This window comes from Aquarana catesbeiana, linkage group LG04 (assembly GCF_042186555.1).
Source record: "Aquarana catesbeiana isolate 2022-GZ linkage group LG04, ASM4218655v1, whole genome shotgun sequence".
NCBI lineage: Eukaryota > Metazoa > Chordata > Amphibia > Anura > Ranidae > Aquarana > Aquarana catesbeiana.
In genome coordinates this window covers 541,797,202-541,817,181 of record NC_133327.1, presented here as the reverse complement: position 1 = coordinate 541,817,181, position 19,980 = coordinate 541,797,202, and the positions used below count along the sequence as shown (strand labels likewise).

The window sequence follows — 19,980 nt, the reverse complement described above, 5'->3', positions numbered from 1 at the left end:
GCCTGTCGTCCAGCCTGATGTGCCTCTCCCCGCTGCTCAGCTTGATGTGCCTCTGCCCGCTGCCTGGCTTGATGTCATGGACTTTGCAGCTATGACTAGTTGGAGCGTCCGGAGGTCGCTCCTTCGAGGAGAGGTACTGTCAGGAAAGGTTTCGCCTGCTGGTGGCGCTGTAAGATCTATGGGCCGCAGTACTGGTGACCACCAGTGGGTGTCTCCTGGCAGTCTGGAGCCGACATCATCTCCTTCAATCAGGCGTCACCTGAGACTGATTGCAGGAGGTGTACTTATACCCGACAGATGCTTGCACTCATCGCCTTTTATTGTACCTTGAGCCCTGACCTGTGTTTGTTATCCTGAACCCTGTATTCCTGAATCCTGTAACCTGGACCTTGTATCCTGTGTTCCTGAACCCTGCATCCATCCCTGGACTCCTGTCTTGCAGACTGATCCCTTCCTCCTGTTGTCCTCTCCCTGTCCCATCCTGCTCCCTGTTCTATCTGATTGTTCTCCCATGTATGACCCTGGCTTGATTATGTTTATGATTATATCTTACACCTGTATATACGTTTGGTTTGGAGAGTTATTATTGTGTGTCACTGTGGTAAATTGCTGGTTTACTTTATTGTTTATTACTTATCCTTTTAATTAATCATATTATTACTTTACATGCGTTTGGTCTTCCCTATCGCAGTCCACACATATCTGGTCGCACCAGTTTATGACAAGTTCCCCATAAGGCTTAGACCTTAGGGTATGTACCTGGATTGAAAACTGGTTACAGGGGTGCGATAAATAGTGAAAACTGGTCTGCAGTAGTAAGGGGGGTACCTGGGACCAATTATGTTTAATTCATTCATAAATGATTTAGAGGTTGGTATAAACAGCTCAATCTCAGTATTTGCTGACGATATAAAGCTAAGCAGGGCAATAACCTCACAGCAGGATATAGAAACTTTACAAGAAGACTTCAATAAAATAAAGGGGTGGGGAACTACATGGCAAATGATGTTTAATGTTGAAAAATTGAAGTAATGCACTTGGGGGGTTAAGAACAGGAAGTTACTCGCTAGGTGGAGAACCTTTGGGGGAATCCAGGATAGAAAAAAGATCTGGGGGTCCTAATAAATCACAGACTCAGCAATAGCATGCAATGCCAAGCTGCCACAAGCAAAGCAAGCAGAATATTAGCATACATTCAAAAGGGCATTTACTCAAGGGATAAAACTATAGTTCTGCCACTTTACAAGACTCTGGTTTGGACACATCGTGAGTATGCCATCCGGTTCTGGTCACCAGTACTCAGGAAGGATGAGCTGGAAATGGAGAGAGTCCAGAGAAGGGTAACAAAGCTAAGAATGGGGCTGGAGGACCTCAGTTAAGAGGAACAGCTACAAACATTAAACATATTCTCCCTGGAGAAGAGACACTTGAGAGGAGATATAATAGCAATATACAAATACCTCAATTGTGATTCTAGCTTAGGGAACAAACTATTCAGTTTCAAGGAGCTTAAAAAGACATAAGGCCCCTCAATGAAATTGGAGGAGAAGAGGTTCAACCATAAACTGCGTAGGGGGTTCTTTAATGTTAGAGGCGTAAGGATGTGGAACTCCCTTCCACAATCATTGGTGTCAGTGGGAAGTTGCCTAAAACTTAGATGGACATATTAGCAAAGTCAATATACAGGGATATAAGAAATTGACATAAACACACACATACACAACCACACAGGTTGAACTAGATGGACTGATGGACTGGTATCTTTATTCAACCTTACCAACTGTGTATTTATGTAACCAAACATTCCTTTAAGTCTTTTGCTTTAAATGTTAACCTATTATTACAATGTTTTGTCTCTGCAGGTTACTCTCCATACAGGCCTGGAAGTGCCATCAATCTTCAGACAAAGCAAACCACCAAGCTGAGTCTGTTCTCTTTTCAATGGTGTAGAATTTTTACATGTCTCTGTTTATAAGTGGGGTATCATTATCATCCAGGGCTTAAGATTTTAAAGTGGCCATTTCACCCACATTGTTCATAGTTTTCACGTAATGTTTACGTAACATCCTTAGATTGCCTATGTTGAAGGAAATGCCACCATAGTTGTTTGTGAAACATGGGAAATGAAAAGGCTGTAGTATGCAATTCAAACAAAAACATGCTAAATGAAGGCACAGTTTAAAAATAACCATGTATTAAGATCACAATGCAAGGAAGAAAAGCATGGTATTCCTTAGGATATTAACATATGTATGTAAATATTAATGAACCAAGTCTGCACAAATCTTATCCTGGCCATGACAGTACCGGGTATAAAGCAAGGCAGGAGTAAGGGGCCTACCACCCCTTTCCCAGACGCACTACTATATTGTCTTTTCAGTAGGCTTTTCTATTGTTTCATTTTTTTTTTTTTTTTTTATCCATCCATAAACCATTTTATACGTTTACAGATTGTAAAAAAATATACAATTCTCTTGGTTCCTGGCAAATAAAACACATTTACCCAGTGGCATATGGAAAGCATATACCCTTTTGCCCAAGTTGTTAAATATTAAAAGTAGTTCATTATTTATAAAATGAATAGGAAGATAATTTGTTAGTTTGTGTAGTTAGTGATATAATGTTATGTCTTTAGAGGCTGTGGAACTATAACTGAGAATTGGAAAGCAGCCTTTGGTGCTAAACTGTTCTCAATGACATGTACAAGTGTTTATATCTTTTGCCTGAAGGACCATGGGATGATTCCAGGACATGGAGGACCTGTGCTGTCTTACAGGCATCCTTAAATACAGGGTGACTTACTTCTGACATAAGTCTATACAGGGTTATTGCAACCTTTCCAAGAAAGATTTTCAACAGTGAAAGGAATGTGTTGATGTAGTGACTGACTTCATATAAACCTCCAAGTGCTAACACAACAGTATATGTAAATATATAAAGTAATTAATGTTTTGTGCATCAATTAAGCGTGCTACAAAACACAATAATTCATGCCATTCTCTTAAAATGTTATGTTATATAAAAAAAAAACATGAACATTTACATCTGTCAGAGTCGCCAACTGAAAGTTTCATGTTTCAGTCATCACAGTTTAAATTAACTACAAAATACAGAAAGCAGTAATGTACAGTAAATCAGGTAAACCAATGGAACATCAGATTTCATCAGCCTGACTACAGTATACTATTGGTTGCCACAGGTTACTCCATGTCACTCATGTTTGTGCCCTCTACTAAGATAAGGACAATTATATTTAAATGTCAAAGCATTTACCTTCCAGTGATGTCTTTATCTTAAAGCAAAACTCCAGGTAGATATGAAAAACAGCAAATAATGCATGTGTGTTTTCATTAAGATTCATTACAATTAAAAAGTAGGTACCTGAATTTGACATGGCATTAGTCTCTTGTAATCCTCTGTACAGTAGATGTTGACTATCTTAGAGAGTCAGGGGCAGCTCTAATAACCAATCAGGTGTGCTGCGGTATACTGTATATGTACTGACAAGAAATATGCTGTTTGAAGGAGAGGGCAGGGAGATGGCCAGTCTTTTGCTGCTCTTTGCCTGTGCAGTCACAGGTTAGGGCAGTGAGGTGGTTCAGCTGGTTCTTTAACCGCTGCAGAGAAAACTCAGGTCACCAGCCTGGCAGAGCTGTGTAAGATTCGGGACTGGAATATATGGACAGAAATACAGATCCTTTAGTAGGTAAAACAGCTCCTATATAGGTATATTATCTATGTAGGTTTGCCTAATGTTCAGTAATAAGGCACCTCTAGGCCAGTGTTTTGAATGACAAGGTTAGGGGGATAATATAAATCCAAAAAATACAGCTGATTGTGGTTAAATTATAACATATTTCCATAACCTAGCCATTTTTGGACACTTGTGAGTAAATCCAGCAAAAGGTAGGAAGAATTAGGTGTGGTGGCTATTAAGAGGTATTACAGGAAGAATTGGGTGTAATGGTTATTAAGAGGTTCTACAAGGCGTTCGCTAGCTCAAGCAATGTATATCTACCTTCCCTCTTTTCTTGTTTGGTGGACTATACATTTAAAGGGTAGCAGTGCATATAAAGCAGACAGCATGCTGTCACTAGTTGTACATTCAAGTTTCAGCTTTTCAAACAAAATAATGAGATTAAAGGAGTTGAGCCTGTACACTGGGTAGGTGTCCCTTTAGGCAACAGATGTCTACACTTTTATTACTTCACCATAACAACGCTGAATCAGGAGATGTATTTTCATAAAAAGCTACATATCCCTTTAACCCCCACTAAAATTTTCATTATAAGGTGCCCCATGATATGTTCGCTTCTCTAGCAAAAGCACTCTTATGCCCCGTACACACGATCGGACATTGATCGGGCACCCCCACTAAAATTTTCATTATAAGGTGCCCCATGATATGTTCGCTTCTCTAGCAAAAGCACTCTTATGCCCCGTACACACGATCGGACATTGATCGGGCATTCCGACAACAAAATCCATGGATTTTTTCCGACGGATGTTGGCTCAAACTTGTCTTGCATACACATGGTCACACAAAGTTGTCGGAAAATCCGATCGTTCTAAACGCGGTGACGTAAAACACGTACGTCGGGACTATAAACGGGGCAGTAGCCAATAGCTTTTGTCTCTTAATTTATTCTGAGCATGCGTGGCACTTTGTGCGTCGTATTTGTGTACACACAATCGGAATTTCCGACAACGGATTTTGTTGTTGGAAAATTTTATAGCAAGCTCTCAAACTTTGTGTGTCGGAAATTCCGATGGAAAATGTGCGATGGAGCCCACACACGGTCGAAATTTCCGACAACTAGGTCCTATCACACATTTTCCATCGGAAAATCTGACCGTGTGTACAGGGCATTACTATTTAGTTATGACAGTCTGATGGTGTGAGTACAGCTAGTTTGCACATAGCTCAACTCCTCATTATGAGTAATTGTGAATCAAAATTGCATTTAAAAATGGATTAAAGATGCGTAGGGGAAATTATATTTAAAAATAAAAAGGTTACGGTTTAACTTACAGAGTATCCATTATCAATGGTAAGCTTAAAATTGGGAACAGGAGGATAGGGAATTGCTGATTTAATGAAATGATAATTAAGTGGCTTCTTTTTGATGTTAATAGAACACTAGCTTATTTTTTTGCTATCGCATTTATAGGATAATGGAAAAAGCATGTACCATAGATGCCATTATACAAAGAAATTTTATGAAATTGACACTTTTTTAAATAGGCATGATATAATGTCAAATATGCCAAAGAAGTATAACTAGAGAGGTCAATATTTGTAGAAACAGCTAGTAATATATTGGCCATGATTAAACTTTAAAGACAAACTACGGCAGATATAAAATACACAAATTAATGTTGCTGGGTATCCAATTAGGTTAGTAAATGTATTTATGTTAATGCAGTTAGCTTAAGTAACTGAATTTCACTTGGCATCAACTTTTTGCCGTTGCCTAAATAGCAGAAGACTGGGAGAAGGAGAATCAGGACTGGGAGAAAGTCAGGTGTGCTATATCTAAGCTGGCTGACAAGGAACATGCTAATAGAAGAAAAGATTTAGCAGAATGGTGTCCTTAAAAGTCTGATTCTGCTCTTTTATTGTCAAATCAGCAGACCAGGGGAAAGACAGAACACCACTGTATTCCATAAATATAGGTGATGTCACGTGGTTGGGTTGTATGTTGGGGCTTTGTAAATCTTAGAACTGGATGGAGACAAATAAAAATGCTCAGCAGGCAATATATGTATTTGATTTCTGTATATAGCTGTTTGCCTGGAGTTCAACTTTAAGATATAAATAATATAATTGGTGCATAAGACACAAAAAGAAAGATAAAAATTAACATATGTTTTTATTTATTGCATTAAAAAAAGCATATTGTAGCATAACCGAACATTTTAAAGTAAGTGGATATGTAGTTGGTTTCATTGTGTAAGAAGGATACAGAGACTAAATATAAACTGTGGAGGGAGAATAGCTGTTTCTCCAATGGCCAAAGCTATATGAGCTTGTATGTGTGCACTTCATGGAATTTGCAAATGGCATTACAATAGAGAGACATCTCTGCAGTAATTTAATGTTTTAATAACCTATTGCCTTTATAAATTTTATAATGATAACATTTGGTATCATTTAGATTGAGAACTACTTTAATCCTTATGGTGGTTGTGGAATAGGATAGGGAAGTGTTTCCCAAAGTATGGGACTACATGTATTTACACAGGTGCGGCTTACATAGGCAGATCATTTACCAAGGATGGTGGTAGTGAGAGATCCACCGTTGCTTTTTTGTGTTTTGTGCTACTGGTACACACCTCAATATTTCTTCCTGACAATGCATACAAACTGCTGTGCCGTAGAGAGATCTATATCTTTTTATGTAGAGGCTGACAAAATTGCTGAGTGTGATAACCAACACTCATATTTTGAAGTGACCACTCTCACCCTGCAGTTAAACCTTACTCTGCATTGCTTTTAAATAATGGCTATGTTTGACAGTCATATCATGGTGTGACCCAAATGGAACTATAAATTTCACTGTGAAATTGTTACAATTTGTTTCTGCTTGAAAGAACTCTCGGATCATTTTATTTTACCTAAAGCTGCAAGGACTAATTGCTCCAAGGGTACAGCAATTTTATTTTCCCGATCTTTCTCTTACACAGGCTCCTCTACACTGGTGGTTCTCAACCTCAGTCCTCAAGTACCCCCAACAGGCCATGTTTGCAGGTTTTCCTTTATCTTGCACAGGTGCTTTAGATCAGAGTCAATGGTTTAGTATTTTGGACAGCTATTTTATCTAAGAGAAATTCCCAAAACATGGTCTATTGGGGCTACTTGAGCACTGAGATTGAGAATCACTTCTCTACACTGCTAGATTAATCCCTGCAGGCTCTTTTTCCTTACAGCACTGTCTGCCAGCAAAGATGGGGATCAAGTAGGTAACAGTGCTCTTTCGGTCCCCTATACAGAAATGGGCAGTTACCCTCTGCAGTGAGGGGGCGCAGCCCTACTGTAGGTAAGGACTTCTAGTTTTCCTGTTAGTCTTTAAAAGTACATCAATATTCTAGATATTCTCTTAAAATGAACTGTTATGTCTTAGAGTGTATGATGTAAAGGAAAACTTTTGTTTTTGTTTTGTATAGAGTGGACAGAGGAAGGATTACCCCATCGGGTTTTTCATTGCTGTTTGTGTCCCCTCTAGGGGTGAGCCCGATGTTCGAGTCAAATGTAAGTTCAACTTGAACATCAGGTGTTCGTCTGTTCGCCGAACAGCGAACAATATGCGGAGTTCGCAGCTAATTCGAAAGCTGCTGAAACACTGTTAAAGTCTATGGGACACTAACATGAAAAATCAAAAGTGCTAATTTTAAAGGCTTAAATGCAAGTTAATGTCATAAACATGTATCAATGCAAAAAATGTAATTCAAAAACGACCGTTTTTTTGGGAGCAGTGATTTTTTTAATGCTTAAAGTGAAACAATTAAGATGAAATATTCCTTTAAATACTGTGCCTGAGGGGTGTCTATAGTATGCCTGTAAATTGGCGCAATTTTCCCATGTTTAGAACAGTACCACAGCAAAATGACATTTCTAAAGGAAAAATTGTCATTTAAAACTGATCGCGCTGTAATGAATTGTCGGGTTTTGGCAATATAGATAGAACTCATTGAAAAAAAGAGAATGCGATCCCCCCCCAGTCTATTACCAGGCCCGTTGCATCGGGTATGAATATTAAGGGGAACCCCAAACCAATATTTAAAAAAAAAATTGCGTGGGGGTCCCCCTAAAATTCATACCAGGCCCTTGGGTCTGATATGGAAATTAAGGAAAACCCTGCGTCAAATTTTTAAAAAAAATGGCGTAGGGGTCACCCCCAAAATCCATATCAGACCCTTCAAGTCTGGTATGGATTTTAAGGGGAACCCTGCCCCAAAATTTAAAAAAAATGGCGTAGGGGTCCCCCCAAAATGCATACCAGACACGCAACCTGGCAGGCCGCAGGAAAAGATGGGGGCGAGAGAGTGCCCCCCCTCCTGAACCTTACCCACATGCCCTCAATATGGGGAGGGTGCTTTGGGGTAGCCCCCCAAAGCACCTTGTCCCCATGTTGATGGGGACAAGGGCCTCATCCCCACAACCCTTGCCCAGTGGTTGTGGGGGTCTGCGGGCGGGGGGCTTATCGGCATCTGGAAGCCCCCTTTAACAAGGGGACCCCCAGATCCTGGCCTCCCCCCTGTGTGAAATGGTAACAGGGTACACGTACCTCTACCATTTCACAAAAAAAGTGTCAAAATGTTAAAATAGACAAGACACAGCTTGAAACAAGTCCTTTATTAAAAAAATTAAAATGTCCCACGATGTCCATTCATCCTCTTCTATTACGCCGTGACAGACCGAAAAAAAAAAAAAAAGCCACGGCCGACCCATGGGAGGCTGCCGCCATGTGACGCTTCTTCGCTTGTGACAGTTCTTATATAACTGAGGGCGGGGCCAGCCAGAGACGTAACTGGGTGACCCCGCCCCCTCTGACGCCACAGGGACTTCCCCATGGCGTCAGAGGTGGGTGGGGTCACCTGTTTACATAAACACTTTTTATGACAATAACTTGCATATAAGTCTTTAAAATTAGCACTTTTGATTATTCATGTTCATGTCCCTAAGACTTCTACGGAGTTTGTGTGTTCTGAAGAATTTTTTGCCTGTTCGCATGTTCTGCTGCGAACCGAACAGGAGGGTGTTCGGCTCATCCCTAGTCCCCTCTAGAGAAATTCACCTCTCTATTTGTTCTGGTGACTAGTGTGATGCACACTCATTAAATCAGCCTTTTCATTATGAATGAGCTGTCAATGTACCACAGAGTACAATGTGCAACATGTATGATCCTTTTTTTAACACAGTACATACAAAGCACGGTATATGCATTGTGGTGTGTTGCAGCGGGCCCTGCTGTAAAAATGTGTTGGTGTGCCATTCACTGTGAATGACAAGTAAACATATTGCACATAGAGCAGCTGCATCGCCATGCATTGTGGTAATGGTATATGAACAGCGCGCATTGTCACAACGCACAAAGGATATGGCCCTTAGTTGTCAAAATACAAACAAGTGGCCCTTAGAGTTGTCACCTGAGCATGAAGTGAGGGAAAATCCTTCAGTAGGGACACCCATCCTCAGACAACTCTGTAAGGTAGGAATTCTGTTCACTTTATAAAGATTAACTCCCATTTCCTTTTTGTATCTTCAGGACATGAAACAAAGGGAAATCTCTGCAGTGGAACACAGGCAGCACATAAAAACTTGCTAGGCGTTTTTCAGCTATCTCTACTCTATATAATATATAAAAAAAAACTTCTGGCTTTACATAAACTTTTAATATCCAGATTGTAAATAGAAGCTTTCAATATGTTATCTACTTATCTTCCATATAGATTTTCCTCAGAACATTCCATTTTAGTGAGGGAGCTGAGCAAAAACTATGCCAAGTCTCATGAAAAACTATTGAGCAAGTTGGATTCCGTTTATTGAGTTAGAGTCCTGTCACATGGGCGCTCTAATCATATCCTCCATCAGTTTTTCAGGCAGATCTGAACAGAAGTTCAGTGTTAGTCTATGGACAGGCGGATGCAAACAGATGTACTATCCTTTAAATACAATTACCTTCGAGTCCCTCTTGGTCTGAAGAAAAAAAAACAGAAAAGGTTTGCACACTTTTTCATTTTTGGCCCTGAATATGAACAATCACAGGTAAAAGGATGTAAACAGATGTTTGTTCGTTTACATCCTGCTGCCATAGACCTAACGTGGGTTCATCAAGCTCCACATCTTGTGATGGGGAAAGAAACGGACGGAAACAAATGTCATAAAAGCAACATCCATTATGTTCTGCTCTGATTCAGAAGGAGATATGTTTACGGATCCTCTGTTGACCAGGAACAGATGCTACCTATGTTAAAGGACCCTTAGGGCTTCATTTGCACTGAGCAATTAGCACACACTGTAAATTCTAATGGCAAGCATCTGCAGATTTCTGGGGCTGGAATGGTAAGTGTGTGCCCAAACAAAGCAATGGTAGGCTGAGGGCTGCCACAGCTATCCGTGACTGTTTTCAGCTGTTCGCACATATAGCAATTACTTGCAGTTAGGGACAGATAATTGTGGCTGGATACACTCTGTCTGCATCCAGTCATTATCATCTGTCCCGAACTACTGATTATCGTTTTGTATGGGCTGAGCATCTGCAACTCTTTGCTGCTTTAGGGTTCTTTGACACGCTGCTGCTCCACTCCATTCAGCAGGGGATCCCTGAGCATTAGTTTTGTGACATCCATGCCAGTTCAAAGAGGAAAGGATCGCCACTAGTCCTGACCAGCCCAGGTGAATAAACTATAAAGAGCAACCTCAGCCTACATGTCTACACCACACCACACACCCTGATGCATTTCATTCTGCCCGCCTTAGACATAGGGCACCCAATGACTAAGCCTAGTGAAATGCATCATGATGTGTGGTGAAGACATGTAGACTGAGGTCGCTCCTTATAGTTTATTCACCTGGGCTGGTCGGGACTCGGGAGTAGCGTCAATCCTTTCCTCTGCACACTTACTAGCCCTCTGAATTGGTATAAGGATAAGCCTACACCCCATGTTCTGAGATACAGGGATATGCTTTCACCTCTGCTTTGAGTGGTGCCAAAAGCAATATAAGAGATCCATGCCAGTTCAGTTGTATTCACATTTTGATAATTGACTGTGGAGAACCCCTTATGGCTCCAAGGGTGGCTGTCGCATTTAGGTCTGGAAAAATGGAAAAGGAAGCAGTCCAACGGAATTGGAGGTAGGTGGATGTAAACAGACACAAGTCCATTTACGTCTGCCTACCCATAGAGGAGCACGGAGCTTCTGAAAAGAGCCACCTGAAAGATGCAACGCCTGTGCATGCCCGTGCCAATAAAACGTGGCCCTGCACAGGGCATAGATCAAATTGCCCTGTGTAAACAAGGCCTAAGTCTTTGCACACCTTTTGTTTTGATGCACCTGAAAAGGTTTCAGCTGATTTTCAGCTGGGCTGAGTTCAATTGGGCTTTAAAGATGCATGTCCATGCAGGCAAAGCAACTGGTCCACTGGATGCAGCAGCTGCTTATTACTTTCTTACTTAGTCCACAGCTGCTTGGTTCACCTGTGTGAACGAGAAGGTGAAGCCCTGTGTAAACCCCAGGTTGGACCAAGTTGGAGACTACACATGGTTGAGGACACTATTTCTAAACAAAATGTAAGTAACAGAAACAGGGGGTGGCATTAGGCAGGCAAAGCAAAGCGCAGGTACACTTTAATGGGAGTATTTGATGGTAAAACATTATCTTTACCTTCATTTCATTTGAGGCCTACTGTTACCACAATTACTCATGTAAAAAAAAATACACATCTGTCTTGGTCACATGACTTCACCTTGGCATATGTGAAGCATTAAAATGTTTTGCCATCTTCATCTCGCTTACATTTAAATTGTCACATATGTTTAGTGCTTCAGAATTGCAGTCGCCAAAGGATCATATCGTTTTTACCACTGTGATACATGCACTTCTGGAAGCATTATCTTCTCTAGTTGCTTAAAGGGTGAACCTCCAAACATGTTTTTCTTTTGTCTGGAACACATTACAATTAAAGAGGCCTCTCTGTGATTCAGATATTATTGTACTACAGCATGAGAAGTGGCCTTTCAAAAAATCTATTTAATTCATTGTAAAAAATAAAAAAAATAAAAAAAATGCTTTTCTACAACCTGGTGAGGTGCCGAAAAAAAGGAGTAATATTTTTTTTACTTGCATGAGAAGTCTCCCCTATTTAAGGGGTGGAGTCATATCTCTATCAACACCTTACCATAAGTTGGAATACAACTTTCCTTTTGTGATTGTAAATGTAGTGTATGTAAGGTATTGTGTGTCATTGTTTTGTAATTGCTTCACATTGTACATATTAAACAACAATGTCTCCTTGTCTCATTTTAAACTGTGGCAAGATCCCAGGTGGCCACTCAGAATGTCATGTTGATGTATAATGATGCTAACAAGGCACTAAGTATCATATTTGGAGAACACAGGGATCACATAGTAAATTCAAATGCATGTTCAAGTGATGTTTACCTTCCGTAAGTGATTATAAAGCATGGATGATGGTCATAATCGTTGGCAAGATATATTAAAGGGTACATTTAAAAAGCTTGCATTAATCCCTTGAAGATATTGTTTTCTCTTTAAAGAGGACCTATTAAAAAAACAATAGGGTTGATTTGTAAAGAAATAGAGGATATTCACTTAGAACAGTGAACACTGATTTTGCAGAATGAATGTCAATAAATCATGTATGAGTGAAAAAAAAAACATTTTCTCTAGACCATAACTGGGTATTCAAAGTGAACAGCGTCACCCTGTTCTATAACATACATACCATTCAGGTTTCATCTACACTACTGCAGACAGTTGTGGTGCACTACATTACCCGCAATAAGGCACCCTATTCATTATGAAAGGGTGACTTGATTATTGCAGCTCAGTCCTCATTGGCTAACCTCTTCACAGGCTATCCCCTCCTCAGTCCATCAACCCCTTATGCCCTGTACACACGGTCGGACATTGATCAGACATTCCGACAACAAAATCCATGGATTTTTTCAGACGGATGTTGGCTCAAACTTGTCTTGCATACACACGGTCACACAAAATTGTCGAAAAATCCGATCGTTCTGAACACGGTGACGTAAAACACGTACGTCAGGACTATAAACGGGGCAGTAGCCAATAGCTTTTGTCTCTTAATTTATTCTGAGCATGCGTGACACTTTGTGTGTCGGATTTGTGTACACACGATCGGAATTTCCGACAACGGATTTTGTTGTCGGAAAATTTTATAGCAAGTTCTCAAACTTTGTGTGTCAGAAATTCCTATGAAAAATTGTGATGGAGCCTACACACGGTCGGAATTTCCGACAACAAGGTCCTATCACACATTTTCCATCAGAAAATCCTATCGTGTGTACAGGGCATAAGTGTCCGCCACTACACTTTGTCAATCCCTCCATTGGTTTCTAATTGCCCAACGTATAAAATTAGAAATACGAACAACATATAAAGCCATGCACAACTTTGTTGCCAGCTATATTACCATCCTCTTCTCAAAATATCATCCAAACGGTCCCCTTCGTTCTTCTTAAGACCTCCTGCTTTATATTTCCCGTCTCCACCCAAATTTGCATCCAAGATTTCTCCAGAGCCTCTCCCATCCTCTGGAACTTTTTTCCGCCTTATGTACAGCTATCTCCTACTCTGCTACCCTTAAGGAATCCCTGAAAATTCACCTCTTCAGAGAAGCCCATCTGGCCTCTACCTAACAACTGAAAACACCTCCCAGACAATTAATACCTTTTGTATCACTTGCCCTTCCCTTTTTTTTCTTAATTGTATTGTAAAGCTGGCCATAGACAGAGTGATTTTCTTTCCTGCAACCATTGACTGTGTTGATAGGGGAATCCCTCCTGCAGGGCCATTGTGTTCTCTGGCAGGGGAGGCTGTCCCTGCCGGGAGAACACAGTGAATATTGCTATTGGCTATAACGGCCGCCAACAAGCTGGTTGTACATGAATACATTTAGCCTGCCCATACATGGTTCAAATATCAGCCAGTTCCTGCTGAACTGGCCAAGATTCAAATTGTCTACGGTCAGCTTAACTATACCGCCTCCCCTTATTTTTCAAAGCATTGTGCAAACTGTTGGTGCTATATAAATCCTGTATAATAATAACTATGAATGAGCTGCCAATGCACCAAAAAAATGCACATAGTCCATATTCCCATCGCACACGTTCCTGGAATAAGCTCTAAAAGTACCGGGTGCTGTAGCAACCGCCAGCTGGATACTGGAACATGCACGATAATGTAGATCATCACATGCCTGATGAAGGGGTCCTGCGTGACTCCAAAATGTTGCACTACACTGTTATGTGATGTTATCTTTCTTTAATTGAAAACCGTTTGGATGAAATTGAAGATCCTTGGTGTGCTGGCAAATAAAATGCACATGACCCTTCCTTGGAGGTGCAGCCCACCATGTTGTGATGTGCTGCCACATATTTGCATTGGCCACTTCTGCAGCCGCTTTGAATGCCACTACTATGTCATTCATTATATCACAGTAACATATTGTAAGACGCAAATTTATCTGTGCACTCTGCAACCTGTAGGTGCAAATAAGCCTTCACTTTTGCTAAATGAACACCCTCTACTACTTTAGTAAATCAACTGCATCGTACAAACTGGTACAGTTTTGAGATAAGAGGCGAAACAAGGCGCAAGTACATAAAATGGTACTGTAAAAATCCTATTCCAGTGCACCCCCTCCCTGAGAGCCCCTGAACGCAGCACTTGTTCAGTATGCAAATATTTAGTTGGAGCTCAGATATCCCCCCCCCCCCCTCAACAATGCAACATGACAACCTCACCTTGTGGTGCCTCCATTTATGCCATTTTGTACTATATGTTCTATTTTCAGGTTTGCTTTGAAGCTGCATATTTCTTATTTCTAATGCTGAGTGATACAGGTGAACAGGTGTAGAGATGTAAAGAGGACCAGTCACCAGAGAGATACTTCAGTTGCACATCTGTTCAGCTAATTATCTTAACTAGAATGACAACGCTTAGCATAGTCATGTTTCTGCATTATTTCTAATGCTGAGTGATACAGGTGAACAGGTGTAGAGATGTAAAGAGGACCAGTCACCAGAGAGATACTTCAGTTGCACATCTGTTCAGCTAATTATCTTAACTAGAATGACAACGCTTAGCATAGTCATGTTTCTGCACCGTCCCCTTATTTCTTTTCTGCTTTCACCATTAACAATAGCAAGAATGTGGACAGCAGTGACAGAACGTTATAAAAATGCCAGTTATCATATTGACAATGTATTGATGGAAAGAGTTTGAAATTCATTTTCTGATGCTTTTATAAAATGATTAGTTTCTGTTAATACAATGTGTAATACATCAATATTTGAATAAGAATAAAATCTCAATGTGCTCCACAAGCTATGATGTTTTATTCTGACATTTTATTATGACCTTTTAGTATTTTCTTGGATTAAGCCCAGATGGGCCATCTGATATTTTTTTTTTTTTTTAAGTATTTTTATTGCATTTTTAATAAATGAAGAAACTGACAAAAATAAGAAAGCGGTGTAATCTTTCACACATGGCAGTTTTTTCATCACAAAAAAAAGTTGTTTAATACATTAAAATGGACCTGGTATCATTAATTCATAAGAAATTAACATGTGCATACTGTAGAAATTTTTCATGTTAAACACATACATGATCAGGAATATGCAAGTATATTACCTTTTACAGACAGTGGTCTTGATTTAGAAAAGGCAAATAGACTGCTCACTTTGCAAGGGTAGTTGAATTGTATAGGAACTCTTCCCCGGGGGGTAAGTGAATGTGGTAAAATATCAGTTCGCACTCGGAATTAGCTTCTGAGAAAGATCTGAACCATTGTTACTTTTCTTTACATTCCACGTACAAAGGTATATTGAATGTTAAGGTCCTCACCCGATGGTATATAGTCCCAGCAAGCTTTTCTAAACCTCCTCACCTCTATGCTTTGGGGCTATTATTCTTTTGGCACCATGTTTCATATCTGGTGGGAATGCCCCAAAATCCAGGGCTTCTGGAATAAGGTTTTTGTTCTGATACGAAAGATTACAGAAACTACCCCGTATTGCTTTACTGAATGAACAGGTAGAAAATATACCAAGGGCAAAGCAAAAGTTGATTCACTTTATGTTTTTAGCCACCAAACTTACCATAGGCCGATCCTGGAAGAACCCCTCAATCCCTATCAGTATGTTCAGACACAAGGTTTCCTTGATTATGCTCAATGAGCACCTTGCTAGCAAGCTTAAAAGAGAAGTATGGGTTTCTGTTTATTTTTAGATTCCTACTTACCTAGGTGGATGCAGCATCACTCCAATGCTGCATCTTTTCCCCGGTGCCTCTGACACTGAGAACTGAACGATCGAATTCAGCTGATCGCTCTGTTCTCATAGCTCCTTGAGCAGAGAGCTGCTGAGAGTCACAGTCACAGCTATCTGCTCAGCACCTCCTCACTCACTGGAGCGCTGAGCTGTGGAGGGGCAGGGGCATCCGGCTCAGGCGCTTAGCGGGCCGCTGAGAGGCTGAGCTGGGTATTAGTCCAGGAATCTGGTGGATCCAGTCGTGATGGCGCGGAGCCTGGACAGACTTCTGTAACCTCAGCAGAGAGCGGGCTGAAGAACGAACTGCACTCCTGTGATCCATAGGAGGAGTACAGCCAAACAAGCTTTGGCTGTACTTCTCCTTTAACTGCTTGTGAACCAGCGCGCGATGATGTACGTCGGCACAATGGCACAGCTGTGCAAATGGGCGTACCTGTACGTTCCCTTTAAATCGCGGGCTAGTGGGTGCGCCCGCCATCTGCCGCATGCCCGTGGACTCGATGTCCGCCGGTGGCCCGCAATCATGACACGGAGAGGCAGAATGGGGAGATGCCTCAAGGCATTTCCCTATTCTGCCTAGCAACATGACAGGGATCTACTGCTCCCAGTGATCGGGAACAGTGATCTCTGTCATGTTCTAGTGAGCCCATCCCCCCTACAGTTAGAACACAGTGAGGGAACACAGTTAACCCCTTGATCGCCCCCCTAGTGTTTATCTCTGTCATGTTCTAGTGAGCCCATCCCCCCTACAGTTAGAACACAGTGAGGGAACACAGTTAACCCCTTGATCGCCCCCTAGTGTTTAACCACTTCCCTGCCAGTGTCATTTACACAGTACATTTTTATAGCACTGATCGCCGTATAAATGTCACTGGTCCCAAAATAGTGTCAAAAGTGTCCGATTTGTCAGCTGCAATGTCGCAGTCATGATAAAAATCGCAGATCGCCGCCATTACTAATAACAAAAAAATTCTAATAAAAATGCCATAAATCTATCCCCTATTTTGTAGACGCTATAACTTTTGCGCAAACCAATCAATATATGCTTATTGGAATTTTTTTTTACTAAAAATATGTAGAAGAATACATATCGGCCTAAACTGAGGAAGAAATTTGTTTTTATATATAACTTTTTGGGATGTTTATTATAGTAAAAAAGCTGTTTTTTTTTTCAAAATTGACGCTTTTTTTTGTTTATAGCGCAAAAAATAAAAACCGCAGAGGTGATCAAATACCACCAAAAGAAAGCTCTATTTGTGGGCAAAAAAAGAATGTCAATTTTGTTTGGGTGCAACGTCGCACGTCCATGCAAATTGTCAGTTAAATCGACGCAATGCCGTATCGTAAAAAGTGCTCTGGTCAGGAAGGGGGTAAATCCTTCAGGGGCTGAAGTGGTTAATAATAAGATACCATGGTTCAGGAAGGTATGGGAGCCATGGACCAGCTATGTTCATATAGACCTCTAGGGATATTTCCTGTCCTTATCAGCACTCCATCTTTCTTTAAGACCTTGTAGGGTCAATATCTGGGTTTCCCTCTCTCTGTCCGGTCTCCTTTTCTCTTCTCTGTTTCCAGGACCTACTTTTTTTTTTCAGTTAGGTCCACTCTCTCTCTCCTTTTTGTCTTTTACCTTCTTTTTATTCCACTTTTTGTCTTTCTAATGCTAGGGACTAGACCCCGTATTATTCTCAATATGTGAACCCTGCCAGCAGGCTCCCATGGCCTTATAGCATTACGTGCAAAGAAAAAAAAACAGCATTTTTTTCTTTCACGCAATTGGATGATAGAAGCCAGCAGAGCTTCACCCCATTACCCACAGCTATGCTCTGAGGAAAATTCTCTTGCAAAGTAAGCAGTTTATCTGCCTTTTGTAAATCAACTCCAATGCCTTCATTTTCATTCAGATCCTGGTGCTTGTGCACTTCTTTGTGTTAACAGGTGTCTGACACAGATCAGCCCTACTAATGCTGCATCTCATCTGTAAATTGGAAAATTACAATGGTAGAGCCTGATCACTGTGGGGAAGAGGTGGTGGAGGAAATACTTCCTCTTGCCTGCAGCAGACTGTTGACATCATCTCAGCCTAGGTAAAGTATTTTTAATGCTAAAATGTACCAATTGTTTTAAAAAATATACTGTTGCATTATATTGTGACATGTCAGAGATGTTTTTCATGTAGACATATAAAGTTACTTAAAGGTCCACATAAAAGTTTCATATGGCCTCAATGAAGATGGTCATGTTATACTGTACATTTTAATAAACAAAAACCCACGCTGCGTGCAATAAAACATAAGGGACTGCTGCTATTCATGAAAGGTGTAATATCCCTTTAGAACTGAACAATATAAATGATAGTGCTTTCCCTATACCTAAATATAATAAAGATAGTGTTATGTGTGGCACCAAAAATGACATATGTAAACATAAAATATGTACAACGTTTCACATCAGTTTCCACAATCAATAAAAATAATAATATAAATAATAATAGCAAATGAAATCAAAAGTCATATATTGTGCAGTCTCTATAAAGTGCTGTGCATGAAGAGCACAGAACTTTATAGAGACTGCACAATATATGACTTTTTATTTCATTTATTATGATTATTATTATTGGTTGTGGAAAGTGGTAGGAAGCGGAAGGAGATGAGCTGCTAAAAGTTCACTACATTGTACAGTTTTACGTTTACATATGTAATTTTTGGTGCCATATGCAACACTATAACTATTATATTTATGTATAGGGACAGCACTGTCATTTGTGTTTTTCATGTAGACATACATGGCAATGTTCTTTTTTTAAGACCAATCATAGATAGAATTACAGTATGTTGATAAAACTGACAGACAGGAATGCATCAGCCCTGGGAAAGAGGGCGAGAATTTAAAAAAACTGTTATTGTTCTATATTGAAAACCTACAGTATGCATCTGTAGCTTCAACTGATCAGGATATAGACCTGTCACTTCAAATATACTGTACAGAATAGAATGCCAAAATGACATCTCCACATTTGGGTTTCCTCATATTTGCTGTACAGTTTTGATCTATGAAGTTTTGATGTTATTTTTCCATTTTCTACACTTTTATTTTATGTGAAATATTTGCAAATATCTTCTAACAAAACATAAATTATGGATTTTTTGCATAAGTGAAAAAAAAAAAAAATCAGGCATGTTAATTCTCTAAACCAGTCAATCAGATGGCGCTGGGCAATTCTAAGTGGCAGAGGAGAATAGCTCCCTTCTTGAAAGATTTTAGCCATTTCAGGGTAACTAAATATTATTTTTAGGACAGGCAGGTGTGTCACTGAGAAGGATGGAGTAAGTAGAAAGAAAAGCACCATACGGCTACTGAACCAGTAAAAACGTATGAAGTGAGCCTTTTGAACTCCTGTAACGAGTTGGTATTTCCCTAGCTCTCTGTGACAAATAAACTTTATCTCTACAACTATAAACCTTTTAGTGTCCTCTTTATACTCAAAGAAGCCATTTTGAGAGACATACTATCGCCATGGTCATTTTGAGTGTGGTCTGTATCTAATAAAGACTTCTACAGCCAGCTGAGTAATTCACTTATAACAGAATCCAGCACCCTACAGCATCTTGTTTCACTGAGAATTAAGCCAATTAAGCTGACCATATACTAGCAGAATTTTGCTCCAAAATCTTAATTTTTAGAACGTTTGTTGGTTACTGTTTAATAGTTAGTGGGGTCAAATTGATGATTGTTTTTACCAGTAGTGATGAAATATTTAATGGAACAGAATGGAACTTTTTTTCTTGAACGAATTAATTTATAACAGTGAATATGCTGTAGATTTGGAAAATTCAATCATTCCAAAATCAATTCAAATTTTGAGGTGGACAAGTCTCTGATTGAATTATCAAATGTATTGACAAGATTTTTATACAAACCTTTATATGAAAAT

The 19,980-nt window shown here is 40.0% G+C and overlaps 1 protein-coding gene across 2 annotated transcripts in view; it reads left to right on the top strand.

The window, feature by feature from the left end:
- Positions 1-8,575, top strand: part of TRIM67 (tripartite motif containing 67) — a 129,398-nt gene extending 120,823 nt beyond the window's left edge. Inside the window, exon 10 of one of the 2 annotated variants that reach the window (XM_073627886.1) lies at positions 1,863-8,575. In XM_073627886.1, coding sequence (XP_073483987.1) covers positions 1,863-1,925 — 63 coding nt within the window. In that variant the 3' untranslated portion in view covers positions 1,926-8,575. The remainder of the gene's footprint in view (positions 1-1,862) is intronic. The other variant, XM_073627885.1, reaches the window with a different exon arrangement.
- The last annotated feature ends 11,405 nt before the right edge of the window (positions 8,576-19,980 follow it).